This window comes from Desmodus rotundus, chromosome 2 (assembly GCF_022682495.2).
Source record: "Desmodus rotundus isolate HL8 chromosome 2, HLdesRot8A.1, whole genome shotgun sequence".
NCBI lineage: Eukaryota > Metazoa > Chordata > Mammalia > Chiroptera > Phyllostomidae > Desmodus > Desmodus rotundus.
In genome coordinates, this window is record NC_071388.1 from 178,098,043 (window position 1) to 178,114,686 (window position 16,644).

Sequence of the window (16,644 nt, forward strand, 5' to 3'; positions counted from 1 at the left end):
AATAAATTATGGTACTGCTATCCAATGGAATATTACACATTCTTTAAATATAATAGCTACAAAGAAAATAGAGCAACATTAGAAAATGGTAAGTGAAAAAAATCAGAGAACAAAGATGTTTGTAACATAAAGAGGCCTAGACAGATCATCCTATCTGGGTACACCCATGTAATGTGATCCCTGGCATAATAAAATCAACTAACAAAACGAAACAACAAAAACCTTATGAGTCTAAAAAAATCAAGAATGAACCTGAAATGAAGAAACACTGGAAGAGAAAACAGGCAGGATCAGACATAGAGAGAAACATGACTTAAGGAAACAGCCCAGTCACGTGCTGCAGGGGCAGAGGCCAGGCCAGGCCGCTGGGATGAGCTCAGCGCCCATGAGCTGGAGGGAGGCAGGACTCAACGCGGTCGTGAGCAGCTGAGCCCTCACTCCGGTCCTCCAACTCCCTCCCACACAGCACCTTCTTTACTTTCTGTCCTTCTGTCGTGCTAATAGATCCAGATCTTCCACATTATAAACCCTCTCTGTTGCACACTGCCATGCTGATAACATTGAGTCAGTAAGTGTCTGATGAATTAATTAAGAATGAAATCATTTTCTGCCAGATATTTCCAGTTTATAGCCTAGGTTTTTCCCAAAGTTCTCTAAGTAATAATCTCACTTAAGATGATGCTTTTCCAGCTAAAAATAGACGCCTCTTAAAGTTGTATTATTTGAGACTGGGTCAAAGCAACTTCTTTTCAGTTTCTATGACTATTGCTACATTCGTCAAAAAGGAATTTAACACAGAATGGAATATAGGTATTGAAGTGACTGGACAAATATAGTAATCTGTACCTGTCATTTAATCTTCACAAATTTCTTAAAATAAGGTCTATTTTCTTCTTAAGGTCAAAATTAAAAGTTTTGTTTACTTTTTTACAGAAAAAGTAAGCAGATGTTTTCCTTTTAATTTTTAAAAATTATTTACATATGATGTTTTTATTATTATTAAGTATTTTATATATAATTTTTAGGGAGATGGGAAGGGAGGGAGAAAGAAAGGGAGAGAAACATCAGTTGCCTCCTGCACACACCCTGTGTGGGACTGAACCCACAACCCAGGCACGTGCCCTGACGGGGAATCAAACTGGTGTGACCTTTTGCTTTGCAGGGCAATGGCCAACCAACTGAGCCACACTGGTCAGGTTGCCTTTCTTTTTTCTTAAACACCAAATGAGTTTACAACTTACACCACATATAAGAATAAACTCAAAATGGATAAAAGACTCAAAGGTAAGTCACAAAACCATAAAAACCCTAGAAGAACACATACACAGTAAAATCTTGGACATTTCTCATAGCAATGTTTTGCCATTATATCTCCTAGGACAAGGGAAACTTCAAAAAGAATAAACAAATGGGACTATATCAAAATAAAAAGCTTTTAGGCAGCCAAAGATACAATCAACAAACTGAAAAGGGAACCAACTGTATGGGAGAACATATTTGCCAATGATACATCTGATAAGGGGTTAATTTCCAAAATATAAAAAGAATTTATACAACTCAACACCAGCAAGACAAATAATCCAATTAAAAAATGGGCAAAGGATCTGAATAGGCACTTCTCTAAACAGAACATACAGAGAGCCAACAAACATATGAAAAAATGTTCAATATCACTAATCACCAGAGAGATGAAAATTAAAATCACAATGAGATATCACCCCATCCCTGCCAGAATGGCTACCATCAATATATCAACAAACAATGAGTGCTGGAAAGGGTGTGGAGAAGAGGGAACCCTCATGTACTCTTGGTGGGAATGCAGACTGGTGCAGCCGCTGTGGAAAACAGCATGGGATTTCCTCAAAAAACTAAAAATGGAACTGCCTTTTGACCTAGCAATCCCACTTCTGGGAATATATCCTAAGAATTCCAAAACACTAATTCAAAAGAATATATGCACCCCTATGTTCATTGCAGCATTATTTACAATAGCCAAGATCTGGAAACCGCCAGAGCATCCATCAGTAAATAAGTGGATAAAAAAGCTGTGATACATTTAGACAACGGAATACTACACGCAATTAAAAAAAAAGAGAAAGAAAGAAAAATCTTACTTTTTTTTTAAAGATTTATTTACTTTTAGAGAGAGGGGAAGGGAGGGAGAAATAAAGGGAGAGAAAGAGCAACGTGCCAGAGACACATAGATTGGTTGCCTCTTGAACACCCCCAACCGGGGACCTGGTGCGCAACCCAGACATGTGCCCTGACTGGGAATCAAACTGGCGATCTTTTAGTTCTCAAGCCAGCACTCAATCCACTGAGCCACACCAGCCAGGGAAGAAGTCTCACCTTTTGCAATAGCCTGGGTAGACATGGAGAATATTATGCTAAGTGAAATAAACCAGTTAGAGGAAGACAAATACCATATGATCTCATTTATATGTGGAATCCAATAAACAAAAACTGATGAACAGATTAGAAAACAGAGGCACGGATACACAGAACAGACTGACAGCTGTCAGAGGGTAGGGATGGGGAGACTAGATGACAGAAGGTGAAGAAATTAACCAAAGAACATACGTGCAGAACCCACAGACACAGAGAGCAGTGTGCTGATGGCCAGAGGAAGGGTCACGGGCACTGGGTGGAGGTGGGCAAAGCAGGGAGAGAAATGGGGACATCTGTAATATTGTCAACAAAAAATAAAGTTCTTAAAAAATTACCAATAAAGAAAATTTCATTTTACTTGAAAGGGGTATATTTTCAAATAGATTACTATTGTCAGGTGTTAATTTACGAATCTTTTTTTCAATGAAGCCAACTTTTATGTAATAAAGCAAGTGAAAAATAATTACCTTTTGCATCACAGTTTGCTGTCTCTTGGTCATTGCTGTCTGACATTTTGTCTCTTGACACTTTAACAAGGTAGAGATGCCTCTCTCCAGATTTGGAGCTGGATATCAAACAGACATGGGCTCTATTCATTGCCACCTGAGTTAAAGATAATTTGATATTTTTTAGTCATAAATTTTTAAAGAAAATCTATGGGCCACAAGTACCATAGGTGTGCCTAAAAGGTTTTTAAGAAAAAAAGAGACCAAATTATTGTGTCTATAAGCACCTAAAAAAAAAATTAATAAACACTTTTTTCTTACCAAAGGAATTTGGGTCATACCACTCACTAAGAAGGCAATTCGCATCAATTTTGTAACACACACACACATACACATAACCACCTCCCTGGAAAAAAAGTCCACACTCAGAAAGGATGTCATAACCTGGAAAACATTTTAGCAAAGTGAACAATTTCCACACACAGTTGTGTCTACTAATAACTGATAATACTGTGATCCTCACTTTTGTATGTGCTAGCAGAGACTTCTTCACTTAATCTACAGTCAAGTTTATACTTCCATGCAGACTTTCAATTACACACCATTAATCTCTCAGTCTTCAGTCTCTATCTGACTTTCACTTTTGAGTTTAATAGAGTGAAATTATAAAATAGCTATAATCATTGTTTAAATCAAATTCTAAACATTTAAAAAGTCAACAAGGCTAATATAAAGAAAAATCATTTCCCACCTTTAAGAGCATGGCCAACATGGTAAGCAGAGTATCCACATAACCATACATTTTGCCTTGTGAAAACAACAGCGTAGAACGATGAAGCAACAACTTCATTTCCTAAATAAATAAGCACATGATAATCAGTGTGACAAAATTCCTTTGCTGTAAGTTGTGTTGTCTTAGAAACCAAACTTAAAAACATCTGCTTTATCATTCTTCACGATAATTAAGATCCAATTTTTTAGAAACCATAATTTATAACGACTAATGCATGACTGAAACTTGAGACTCAAAAATATTTTTCAAATACACTAAATTTAATACACTGAAATAAAACTTTTGGATATAAGCTGTAGAGACATCCTTAACTGAGGAGAAAGCTCTAAATATAATGCACCAAGAAAAACTTCACGTTCCACGGCCTACCTGCTGTGCAGCGTTTGCATCTTGTGCTAAAGTGTCCGGATCATACATCGGTTCCAGAGCTTCCAGAGCTTTCTCAGGACGGCCCAGCTGCTGCTGAAGTGTGGAAAGAGAAATTCTTGCGTCCAGGTGGAAGGGGGCCAGATCGACCACTTTGCCATAGCTTTCAGCAGCTCGCTCCATGTAGCCTAAGGCCTTTAAGCATTCTGCGATGTTAAAATAACATATAAGTGTGAACTACAGATTTGTAACCTTGACAAAATTATTTCTCCATTTAAAAGAAATATTACAGCAATATCAAAAGAATCATAACAAGAACAAATGTATGATTACTTCTAATACTTTGAAACAACTGTCCATTCTAATTTCTATCTACTGATTGATCGATCTAATTACTTCCTAACTAAATTCACATTGTTCCAAGGATGTATGGTGCATACACGTATACTTTGGGATCCTGCTTTATTCACTTAGCATTATGCTTTCAACATTTTCCTACATCTTTGTCAGCATTTTGAATGATTGTAATATTCAATTAAACAGACTATTTGCTTAAATATATAATTTGACATTTAGGGGTTTTTTCCCCAAATTTTTACTCTAATAAATAACACTGCAGAAAACATCTTCATGTATGTAAGCCAGAGTTCACCAACTGGCTGACTAACGTAACCTGCTGATGTGGTTTTTTTGGCCAAAGTGCTGTTAAAAACAATAAATTGTCTACATTTTTAAAAATTAGGGTATTTATAAAATCCAAGTTACTATATTCCTTTGAAAAATCTGGACTTGGCAATAGTGGCCCCCAGTCCTGTCCGCACTCCCCAGTTCCCACCCTCCCTGCCCTCTTACTTGCCCACTTCAATTTAACACTGTTGCTCCCTGTCAGGCTCCTGGGTTTTGGGATCCCTCACCCCTCACCTCACTCACTTACTCACTTACTTCCCTGGGATAAGTTCTCAGAAGTGAGGTTTCTGGGACCTATTCCTCAAATGTTCTGCCAATCACTCCTTAAGTTCTATCACTTAAACTTGAAAACAAATTCCTGTAAGCATTTCTCCTCTGCACCCTAACAGCTACAACACTAGTCTAGGCCCTTTCATCTTTTTTCTTCTTCACTGTAATTATATCCTAAAATGATAGTTTTGCCTCCAATTGCTTTCTCAAATCTCAAATTTCTTTAGGTTAAACTTTGACAATAAAGGAAGACTACTAAATATGGATGGATCATCACAATGGCATTTCTCCTAATCTTATTTTTCACTTTTAAAGATAGTGTGTTATAAGCACTAAATTCCTACAATGATGTTTCTTATATAATGAGCCCCAATTTCTTTATAATTTTTAGATGACTCTGAGCTTTTACTTTCCACTCATCTCAAGCTACACTGGCTCAAAATGGAAACAGCGTTTATCAGCAGCACGATCATAATTGAACAGGGTTTGTAAAGTGTCTGCTATTAGTAACAGAAAGCAGGCTCAATATCACAGCCTCAGGAAGGCAATAGAAATTCCAACTCTCTGTTCGTGTCTTTAGAATTCAAGTACCACAAATATAATTTTATGATGGTATATTTCATTTGTACTCACATTTACTCAGTAAACTGTTGCCTTAATTTTTAAGTGTTCTCTTTGCTATTTCATATCTGTGGTAGGCCTCATAATATCTCATGTCAATCAATGCTTTTCTAATTATAGAGAACTTTCTGCCACTATGTAATGTTTTAAGAACTATTAGAACTTTCTGCTATCCTGAAATATTTTAAACAGGACCATTCAAATTTTAATGCATCTTTTATGTTGATTCAATAGGAAATTCTATTAAAATGTTTTTGCCTTTCATGTTTCTTTAAGAAATTTAGTTGTTTTTCTGAACCTATTTTTTTCTAATCTAAATGATTTATTTCTAATTAGTGTGGATCTAGATACAATATTTATTTCAGATTACTATAGACTTAGAAATAAAATGACAGATAAAACCCAATGTTGAGCATATTTTCAGCTCAAAGAATGTTGAAAAATATATTAATTTCTTTCAAAATAACATTAAATGTAAATCTGTAAAAGCTCTTCAAAAATTAGATTGTACCCCAGGTCTGACAATCTATTACTAGAAACTAGAGGCTATGATTAACACAGATACAGGACAGGTATTTAGGATATTTTTAACAGGAACATGTTAGTCCTACTTCACTCTGGTATCATTAACTGAATCATTCCTCCAAAGCATTAGTGAGGGGAATCACTTAGTGACATACCGAGACAATTTAGAACACTAACTTTCAAAAAACTGCCCTGAAGCCAGAAATACTTTCACTAAGACATTAACATGTTATAATGATTATTACTATGTTGGGAAAGTAAGTTCTTGTCTACTTATATGACTAAACTTCTCCCTCCCACAAAAACTATCACCTGCGTGCCGAAGCCAAACGACCGCAAGGTTGTATCTTTCGGAGCAGACTAGTGCGCTCAGGAGAGGAAGTGCAGAATTATATTCGCCAACATCCAGGAAAGCTTCCGCAACATCCAGGTAGAGGTCTCCCATATCCTCAGGATTCTGTTCCACTAGTGTTGTCAAGAGAGGCTAGACCGTAAAATTAAAGCCTGAAGTCAAACCTTCATTACAAACGTGCACATCTATTTCTATTTCTCTTCTTAACATACTCAATCAGTTGTCTGGGCAAGCCTAAAGAGCAAGGCTTAATAAAAACACCTTTAAACAATCACTTTTCTATTCACTTTTTTTTTTTTGGTTGCCTGCCCAGTATTTAATTTTTTTTTTAATACATATATTTTTTAAATTTATTTTTTATTGTTATTCAATTACAGTTGTATGCCTTTTCTCCCCTTCTCTCCCCCCACCCCAGCTGAACCCACCTCCCTCCCCCATCCCCACCATCCCCCCCGATTTTGTCCATTTGTCCTTTATAATAGTTCCTGCAATCCCCTCTTCCCTCTGTCCCCACCCCACTCCCCCCTGGCCACTGCTAGACTGTTCCCCCCCTCAATGTCTCTGGTTGTATTTTGTTTGCTTTTTTTCTTTTGTTGATTATGTTCCAGTTAAAGGTGAGATCATGTGGTATTTGTCCCTCACCGCCTGGCTTATTTCACTTAGCATAATGCTCTCCAGTTTCATCCATGCTGTTGCAAAGGGTATAAGCTCCTTCTTTCTCTCTGCTGCGTAGAATTCCATTGTGTAAATATACCATAGTTTTTGGATCCACTCGTTTGCTGATGGGTCTATTCACTTTTGAATCTCTATTAAAAAGAGCTCATACTGCCACTCATCACATCACATTTGAAGGACTGTCATAAGACAGGCGTGGAAGAAACTGAGACAATACTGATCTCCTGTGCCCCTCCTCTAACAAGACAAACACACCCGGCCTCAGGCTCTCTGTGCAATCTGTGTTTCGGGAAAGCTGTCCCCTCAGGTATTAGCATGGCTCACTTCCTTAAGTCATCCTTCCAATGCCACCTTTCCAAGGAGGGCTTTGCTGACCACCCTATTTAAAACTGCAACTCCTCCCACCCCCGGACATTCCTTATTCTTCTACCCTGTTTGCTTTTTCTCCAGAGCATTGATCACCAACTAACATCCTATATGTTACATATTTATTACTTACTATCCATCTAATCCCATTAGGACAAAAGGCCCATGTGGGCATGGATTTGTATATTTTGTTCAATACCTACCCTAAAGTATGCAAAGTAAATGCCAAATTTTTTTTCTTTTTAATTTTTTTAATGATTTGAGAGAGAGAAATATTGATTTGTTGCTCCACTTATTTATGCATTCATTGGTTGATTCTTGTATGTGCTCTAACTGGGATCAAACCCACAACCTTGGCACATGGGATGATGCTCTAACCAACTGAGCTACCCAGCCAGGGCCAGAATGCCAAATTTTTTAATTTAATGAAATACTTAGTCTGAAGTTAGCAAAAGAGAATAGCTGTCAGAAATTACTAATTATCTAAAAGGCTCAATCTCCAATTCTGATCTCTGGATTGTTTTCATTTTAAAAGAAAAACAAAGCTATTATAAGCCCAGTCCAAAACACTCTTACCTTTTATAAGACAGCCACACAAAGATGCTTATAGTGACTTCCTGGTTATTAAGAATTGTGAAACCTAGGGTCAACTTACAGTTTCTTGCCATCTAAAAAAACATTGTGAATTTGATCTGAAGTATCTCCAGCAGAGATCTTAATGCTACTTACATTAAGTGGTTCAAGGATGTTGAGATGAACAAGGCAGACCATCAACTTCACTGTGATATCTATTGGCACACCTTCAGGTATAGTGCAGGTAACATTCTCCCCAGCTGTGGATTAGACAGACACACAGAAAGCAAGCTCAGAATGTGGGGCACAGGAAGCAAACTCCACCTTCTATGTAAGATCCCATTTTCTTAATTCAAAGCAAATGATTCCACAGTCAATTCTAAATTTGGCCAACTCTAGCATTGAGTACTTACACTTCCTCCAGTCTGTCTTTGGTAGCAATTATCCTCAGATTTTTTTCCTAATATCTTACCCACTTACCCAAAACCTAATAAGCTCCTACATCTTCTATCAAAACTACAAAGAACTAAAAAGACAAGGAGGACAAACAAGGACATACGAACTCTCTTTTTTTTCTTCTTGAACTTAAAGTATCTTTTAGTCTTCACTACAAAGAGGCTGAGAAAGAGGTAAAATAATACTATGCTTAAGTCTAAAGTAGGATTTTTTCAATGCTTAAGTTTGAAGTAAATTAGTAGAAAGCATTTTGAGTCCTTTTTGAAAAGTAAATTGCTTTGATAAGCCGTTCATTAATCAATTCTTCCTTCAGATAGCACTAAAAAGGCCCTGGCTCAGTTAAAAAAAAAAAAAGCCATACTCAAGTGGACGTATTGAGAAATAAAAGTAACTGAAAACAATTTTTTAAAAGAGATAATTTGTGAGTGAACACTCGCAAGAAAAAGATGTGATATGTCTCTTAGGAAAAAATACTTCTTGGGAAAAATTATGAAACAGTAACTATCAATTTCGAAATGCTACATGGTAAACCAGAGAGGATTATATACACTTTCCTATGAAGAGGAAACTACAACCTTTATTCTCTTGGGAAGTGCCTTCTTCTGTAGTTTTCTTTTCTAGCACGATTCCAGAAAAGTCTGTAATTACCTAAAAGGATTGGGGGAGGGAGAGAAAATAATACAGTAGGTATGTATGAAAAACATTTTCACAATGCAAAAATCTATACGGTTAATTCAAATATTCCTTACAATGTATAAATGGGCTATAAAAAGCAACAGTAAGTCTCTTTAAAATAAGAAACAGTGACACATTTTTATATCATATTAACTAATGCTTAACTGAAGATATATAATTCCTCTGTATCAAGCCAATCTATTTTTCCCAACAGATTAAGAACTAAGTTACAGCAATTAGTCTGGCTTGAGCCCCGCTACCCTGAGTACAGACACGTCTGGCACCTTTGATAACGACGATGGCTTTATTCATGTGATAACCACATTTTATATTTCATATGGAATTTGTATAGAATCTAGAAACATGTTTCCAAACAGACTTTATATGATTTAGTACATAAGTAATATACATAACTAAAATGAGAAATTGTCAATTTGTAAGAATTTCTGGAACACAGAAATGGGCTTCAAAACTAAAGAGAAACACAAATGTTCCTACCTCCAAAGCTTTGTCGTATTGTTTGTTAGAAATGTACAGCTCAGCTGCTATGTTAACATCTTCCATGGAGACCAGGCCCTGGTGTTTTGAGAAAGCTTCTTCAATTATATTAATAGCTGAAGTAACATCATTGGCTTCATAGTAACTTCTAAAAAAGTAAATGACAAAAAGGATGAGTGCTTATTTAACTCAGATTATAAAATTCATTTCCTTGCTGATAGGCCCTCTGGCTGATTTTCATTTCCTTAAAATTTGAGAAGAAAACTCTTCCTTAAAATAATAATCAGAGCTGACTCAGAGAAACATGTCCAATGTTAGTACAACGTCAACATCAAGTCTCTCACTCTCCCAAAGCTACCTCCTATTGTTCCAGCTCTTTCCCTCCGTAACCCCATACCAGCTCTTCTCCCTCAGTGGGATCTACAACACATTGATCCTACCACTGTTTTGCACCCTTCCTGTCCTCACTCCCCTCCATCTCCACGGTACAACATTGTAATTACTTCCTTGTCCATCTCCTCAATACTCCTGCCCTTCTCTCCCTTTATCAAAGTCCTCTGATAACACTCCAACCCTCAATTGGATGACTACTCTGCATCACCAGCCGTCCAGCTGACCATAGTCATTCTAAATTAATCACCACTAGCCTCCAGTGGGCCCATGGTTCTGGTCGGCAATCTTTCTACAATGTCTAGTACTTTTCAGACGTCAGTGTACATAGGGATCAACTGGGGATCTTGTAAAAACGCTATTCTGATCCCGTGGAGCTGGGCAGAGCTGAGATTCCACACTTGTGACAGGCTCCAAGGTGATGCAAACGCTGCCCGTCTGTGGGGCTGCAAGGTCCTAAAAACCTGGACGACTACTTACCATCTTCCCTCCAAGCTCCAACACTCTCCCATTCTCACTCTTACCTTGCTCATTTCACAAGAGAATTAAATCAGGCACCCCACACACTCCCAACATATCTACCTACTCACTCATACCCACATTATCTACACCATTCTCCTTTCATCATAGGCTGATCCACAACTAGATCCCATTCCCTCCAACCTACTCAAGGATATCACTCAAGCAATTGTTCCCTCTCTCATGAATCTTCCATATGTCCCTCAGTTGTGAATCATTCCCACTTGAATACAAATATATTATAATCTTTCCCAACTTAGAAATTATCTCTTACTCTAGAGCCCATTCTGATTACCTTCCCTTTCTTCCGCTCCCCTTATAAATTTCTCCAAAGAGCTGCTTGTCCCCCAAGAGCCCCCACCCCATTTCAAATGTCAATACTCAGTCCTCCTTTCATATGACCTATCTGCACTATTTCACACAGGTGATCATCCCTCCTCCTTGAGGTGCTTTCTTCAATAAAATTCTAGAATTATTAGGTTCTCTTAGTTTCCTGCTACTTCATTGTCCATTTCCTTCCAGTCTCCCGGTTTTCTCGTCTTCCAGACTTCTAAACACAGCAGCACCTCAGGGTTTGGTCTCTGCCCTTCTCTCTTCCTCTTACACACAGACACACACACACCACCTCACATTCAATGTATCAGAAAATCCTGAGAGTTCAGCCTTCAAATTCATCTAGAATGATTACTTCTCACTACCTCCTGCAGTTTTTACCTTGATCCAAGCTACCAATGCCCCTTCCATGGATTATTGCAATAATTTCCTAAATGTTCTCCCTGCTTCTGCACTTACCTCCCCTTACTCTATTCTCAAAAGAGCAGCCAGATTCAATGCATTTAAAATTTAAGTCAGATCATGTCACTCTTCAACTCAAAACCTTCCAGTGGCTTCCAGACTCATTCAGAGCAGAAGCGAAAGCCCTTACAACGGCCCACAAGGGCCAAGTGATCTTTTCTCTGACATTACCTCTTGCTGTACTCCCCTTAAACCTTCAGCTTCCATGTGTCCCCTGCACATCCCTTTCACTTACCATGTCCTCCACCAGTGATACTCACCCTAATATCTGCTCCCATACCTCCTTCAGTTCACTTTCAGGTTGGTAGGGCCATAACACAGGGAATTAAGTCCTTCTCTAATCACCTTATTTAAAACGACACACTCCTATTCCTCAACTTCCTATCCCCCTTCCCTGCTTCATTTTCCTTCATATCACTTATCAAAATCGGACATACTATCCTTGTATATTTAGTTGTTCATTTGCTTACTGCCTATCTCCCCAACTACAATGTAAATGCTACAAAGGCAGGGAATTTTAAAACTCATTCAATACGGGATCTCCTGTTGTTTGTACAGGGCCTAACACGTACCTCATGTTCTACAAGTATTTTTGGAGGAAAGTGGAGACTGAGAAAAAGCCTAATCAATCAGAACTTACAGTAACAAGATTTCCATTTAGCAAAGACCTCTGTGGCAGTGGTAGAAATGTTCATCAGCACCCTGCCCCAATAATAAGATTGTAAATTATACAAAAGAAAAACAAGTTTATTGACTAGTAATTTATAGAGTAGAAGCTTACTGGGCTCACCATTGTAATAGCTAGGGATTCGATTAATAGCAAATAACCTGGAAAGGGCCCCAATGCTCATCATAGATATCAAAGATCAATTTAGAGTTGCCCTGCCTTAACCAATTTCCTAAAATGCTTCCTACATAATCCATCCTTGAGAGCACAGGGGGTGATTTCACAGCCAAGCATCTTCATGAGACAATGGCCATTGAATTAACAGGGTTAGGCCTAAGATACCCACATTAAGATGGTTAATGCTAGACTGAAATCCTATTAATATATATTTGCGGAATAGAAAGCATTCCACAAAGCATTACTTAGTCAAAATGTTTCTTGCTTTGTTTCGCTGTATAGCACATCAGAGAAATAAATGCACTTTGGCATGAAACTCTAGAATAAAATATATACCGAAGTCAGTAGCAGATGCTAAGTATAAAGAAATTTTTTCATCTGAAAATGTTATTCTACTATTAGCTCAAGATAAAATGATTCAGAGGATCCCAGATCACAAAGATTTCATTTGCAATAGTTTAAAGTAATATTACTGCAAATGTGTATAATTTTAAGTAAGTTATGGAAACCTGGGAACTTAATCATCCTTTCAAAACAGGCTCCATTTTTTAAGCTTCTGACCACTTGAAAGGTAATTATATATACAAATTTTTCCCAAGCAATCACAGTTTGATTGGAAACATAAAAGTACTGAAAAAAAAAATTCCAACCCACCTCTCCACTTAAGCACAAAATATTCAATAAAATACAAGAAGCAAAACACTTCCTTGAACCTCAATAAAAAGTATATTCTACTTCAAATATATGCTTTTCTAAAATATGATGATTAACAACAGCATTTATGTACCTTGCACCCCAAACTTACTTTGCCATATCTCTAGCCAGCTGCATGAATCGTTCTCCGTCAGACAGAGACAAAAGGTTTAAAATACGCCTATAACCATCCATGGCCATTTTATGATCTCCCATCTGTTCATAAAGGCTGGATCGCTCCCACAGATAACGGACATTAGTAGGTTCATATTTAAGAGCTGAAAAGAAAAAAGATAAATTCATCATAAAAAGGAATTCATGCTACCTGGGTATGATCCATCTTCTCTTCAGAAAGTATTTAATGAACATTGTAAACTAATTTTCCTATGAAATTAAGCAGGTTATTCGGGAATAAACCTACCTTCCCAGGAACTCTCAACTAAGTCTGACCTAAGACCAGATAGAACCTGAATCATATTAATCTTCATGTGCTCACTGCAGTCTGATATTAACCCACAAGGAAGAGCTTGGCACCAGTGTTGACCTTGGTGGGAAAATGAAGGTTCTGTTCTTCTACTAACTTGTGCTGTATTAGCTGACAATATAAATAAAATTGCTGATAAACATGGAAACAGAGGAATTCCAAATACCTCTGGTATAACAGAATAGAAGGAATATATTTCAGCTAACATCACCCTGAAATAGCAAGTACATTGTCAAAAAACCTATTATGTAACATTTTATCAAACAAAATGATGAATACATTTTAATTACCTTTTGTGTAGCAAAAGATAGCCTGCTTAATATTGTCTTGTTCCAGAGACATTTCTGCCAATCTAACCCATTCTTCAGTGTCACTAGGATTTAAATGCGCAGCAATCAACTCAAACTGCAGTGATTTCTCCATGTCGCCTTGGTCCTCATATATCATGGCAAGAGTAGAGAATGGCTCATAAGCCAGGGGAGCTACAATGAATTAAAAAAAAAAATTCCATTGGCTGAGGGAAGAGGCTTGAGCTAATGTCAACCCCATGGTTCAAACTGTGCGTCCTTCTTCTAATATCTAAGCTCCTTAAATAACTCTATTAGAATCATACTACTTAACAGAATTTAGAATAAACACTAGATTATATTTGCTTTATTTTATTTTCATACACTTTTGGCACTTTTAAAGCATTCTCTGCTCTAACCAAAGTGTAATTTCATGAAAACCCCTACTCTCCACCTTGCCGCCTTCATGAAATCCCCCTTTGCTAAGGCTGAACTGCACCTGTCGATAATCCCCACAGGAGACACCTTGTCTTATGATTTCCATGCACATCAGAATTGCCTCTTCATGTTCTCCTCGAGCAAAGCGAATGTTGGCTTCGCCCATGAGACCTCTCAGCGCTCTGGGAAGTTTACTCCGAGGCCTTTTCTCCTGTACAGAACAAAAATGACATCTAGATTAAAATACAGTAACGTCTTAGATTTCAATTCCAACCACGTTAATAAATATAGACTGGAACAAAACTGAAATTTGTCTTTAATACTTTTCAATCTACATTCAGAACTAAGGACTAAATGGCTAAATTCAATCTCAGGAAATAACAGAAACTATTCTATGATACTCTCCAAAAACGAGCACCTCAGAAAATTAAAACAAACAAAAAAAAACAACAAAAGTTCCTACAGTAGAAAGTTCAAAGCACGGTAAAATATTTAAAGAAAGCAAAACCAAAGTGACCAGAATTACGAAACTACTGATTAGAATAATAACAAATGTAGAACTGGGTGCTGCAGAACGAATTTCTATGCCAGATTGACTATACAATGCGATCTACTGAAGATCCTCCTTCTTTCAAATCTACCTGCTCAGACTGAAGTTGTAAATATCAATATGGACTTTTTAATAGCAAAACTATAGTACATTTTGATACATGAAATAAGTAAGGTATTACATTTTAAAAATCTCTAAATGAAACAAAAGAAACCAGTAGCTATCTCATAGTATTTCCTTTTCTAGAGTTTGCATCCTTTTTCAATGTCACATTTTTACACTCTTTTTATATTACAAAATTAAGTTACAATTTACTTTCATCATTTTCTTGGTTTCACGATTGAGAACCATCTCCAGCATAAACACATCGCCTGCAGTGGGTTGCTCAGGTGTTTCTTCCTCCTCCTCCTCTTCTTCTTCCTCTTCCTCATCGTCATCTTCATTCTCTCCAAGCATGGAAGCAAAGACCTTGTGAACTGACTTACTAACCCCATCTGATGTTTCTCCTGATGAAAGGCATGTTGAGACAGGGGAGGAAAAAAAGTTTTAGAACACTCAGTAGTCAAAAGGAAAAAAAAAAGCAGCATTTTCTGCAATATAAATTTCTATCCCAGCAAACCTGAAAGTAAAAAAAAAAAGACAAATGAACACTCCCAAAACAACCCCAAAAAGAAAGCTGTCATAAAAGCTATGTATTTTCCTCTGTAGGAATAGGTGACTCATCCTTTGGGCCTCATCTAGATATATAGGCAAAATTAAATGGGAAATCAGAAGCACACACAGTAATGGTTAAAATAAGAGAAGAAAAAAATAAAAGAATTTTAAGACATAGACCTAAGAACTAAACAAGTCTGGTGGTACAGACCAAGTGGTATAGCACAGTGGTTACAGGTGAGGCTTCTAGAGCTGAGCTGTCTGGTTTCAAACTTCATCTATCACTAGATGTGTAATTTTGGGCAAATTACTGAGGTTCTCTTTACCTCATTTGTAAAAAGGGGTTAATGCTAATCTGAGGATGAGATTTTATTTACATGGACTGAGAATAATGCTTACTTAGAATAAGTAGGAGCTTAACACTATTATTTATATTAAAATAGTATTATTATTTCAGAAACAAAACATGACATACAAGGTCTTTCCAGAAAAAGCACAGCCATTGTTAATATAACAAAAATGGTTTGCGTGACATCAAGGTAACCTGGCAGCAGAGGAAGAGTGGACTGGAATGCGCACGTGTGAACAGTGATGACTTCACTGTACTAGTCAGTGGGGGGGTAGACGCCATAGAGTGAGCCTGTGTACCGTGTGGCTGTCACATTCAAAATGACTGAGTAGAGCTAATGATGCTGCACCAAATTTTGCACTAAGCTTGAACATTCCTCCACAGAAACTATTCGGATGACTCAGAAGGCCGCAACTATGGGCAAATGGTGATTGGCAACTTCATCATAACAACACACCCGCTCATACATCACATCTTGTGCAGAGTTTTTGGCTGAAACATCAAATCACCCAGGTGACTCAGCCCCCTACAGCCCAGATTTGGCGCCCTGCAACTTCTGGCATTTCCCAAAACTAAAATCACCTTTGAAAGGGAAGAGATTTCAGACTGCTGATGAGATTCAGGAAAATATGATGGGACAGCTGATGGTGACTGGGAGAACTGTGTCAGTCCCAAGGTGCCTACTTTGAAGGGGACTGAGGTGTCACTGTCCTATATACAATGTTTCTTATATCTTGTGTCTTCTTCAATAAATGTCTCTATCTTTCATACTATTTGGCTCAATAGCCAAGACCTCGTTCTTCTTTTATAACTGAGAATACCACTATAGTCCAATGATTTTTCTAAGTTCATAATGATGATCTTGAATGATCAAGGTTAAGTTGAGAAGCCAATTTTCTGTTAAAGCAGAGACATGTAACACATTTTAGAAAGTTCCAACAAAATATTTA

General features: G+C 37.4%; 1 protein-coding gene across 1 annotated transcript in view; it reads right to left on the minus strand.

The window, feature by feature from the left end:
- Positions 1-16,644, minus strand: part of GTF3C3 (general transcription factor IIIC subunit 3) — a 32,674-nt gene that overhangs the window by 12,385 nt on the left and 3,645 nt on the right. Inside the window, exons 3-13 of the mRNA XM_024564133.4 lie at positions 15,007-15,197; positions 14,229-14,352; positions 13,707-13,898; positions 13,045-13,210; positions 9,692-9,839; positions 9,094-9,166; positions 8,219-8,322; positions 6,409-6,580; positions 3,997-4,199; positions 3,586-3,687; positions 2,856-2,991 (exon numbers count right to left, since the gene is read on the minus strand). Of these exons, the coding sequence (XP_024419901.1) occupies positions 2,856-2,991; positions 3,586-3,687; positions 3,997-4,199; positions 6,409-6,580; positions 8,219-8,322; positions 9,094-9,166; positions 9,692-9,839; positions 13,045-13,210; positions 13,707-13,898; positions 14,229-14,352; positions 15,007-15,197 (1,611 nt within the window). The remainder of the gene's footprint in view (positions 1-2,855; positions 2,992-3,585; positions 3,688-3,996; positions 4,200-6,408; positions 6,581-8,218; positions 8,323-9,093; positions 9,167-9,691; positions 9,840-13,044; positions 13,211-13,706; positions 13,899-14,228; positions 14,353-15,006; positions 15,198-16,644) is intronic.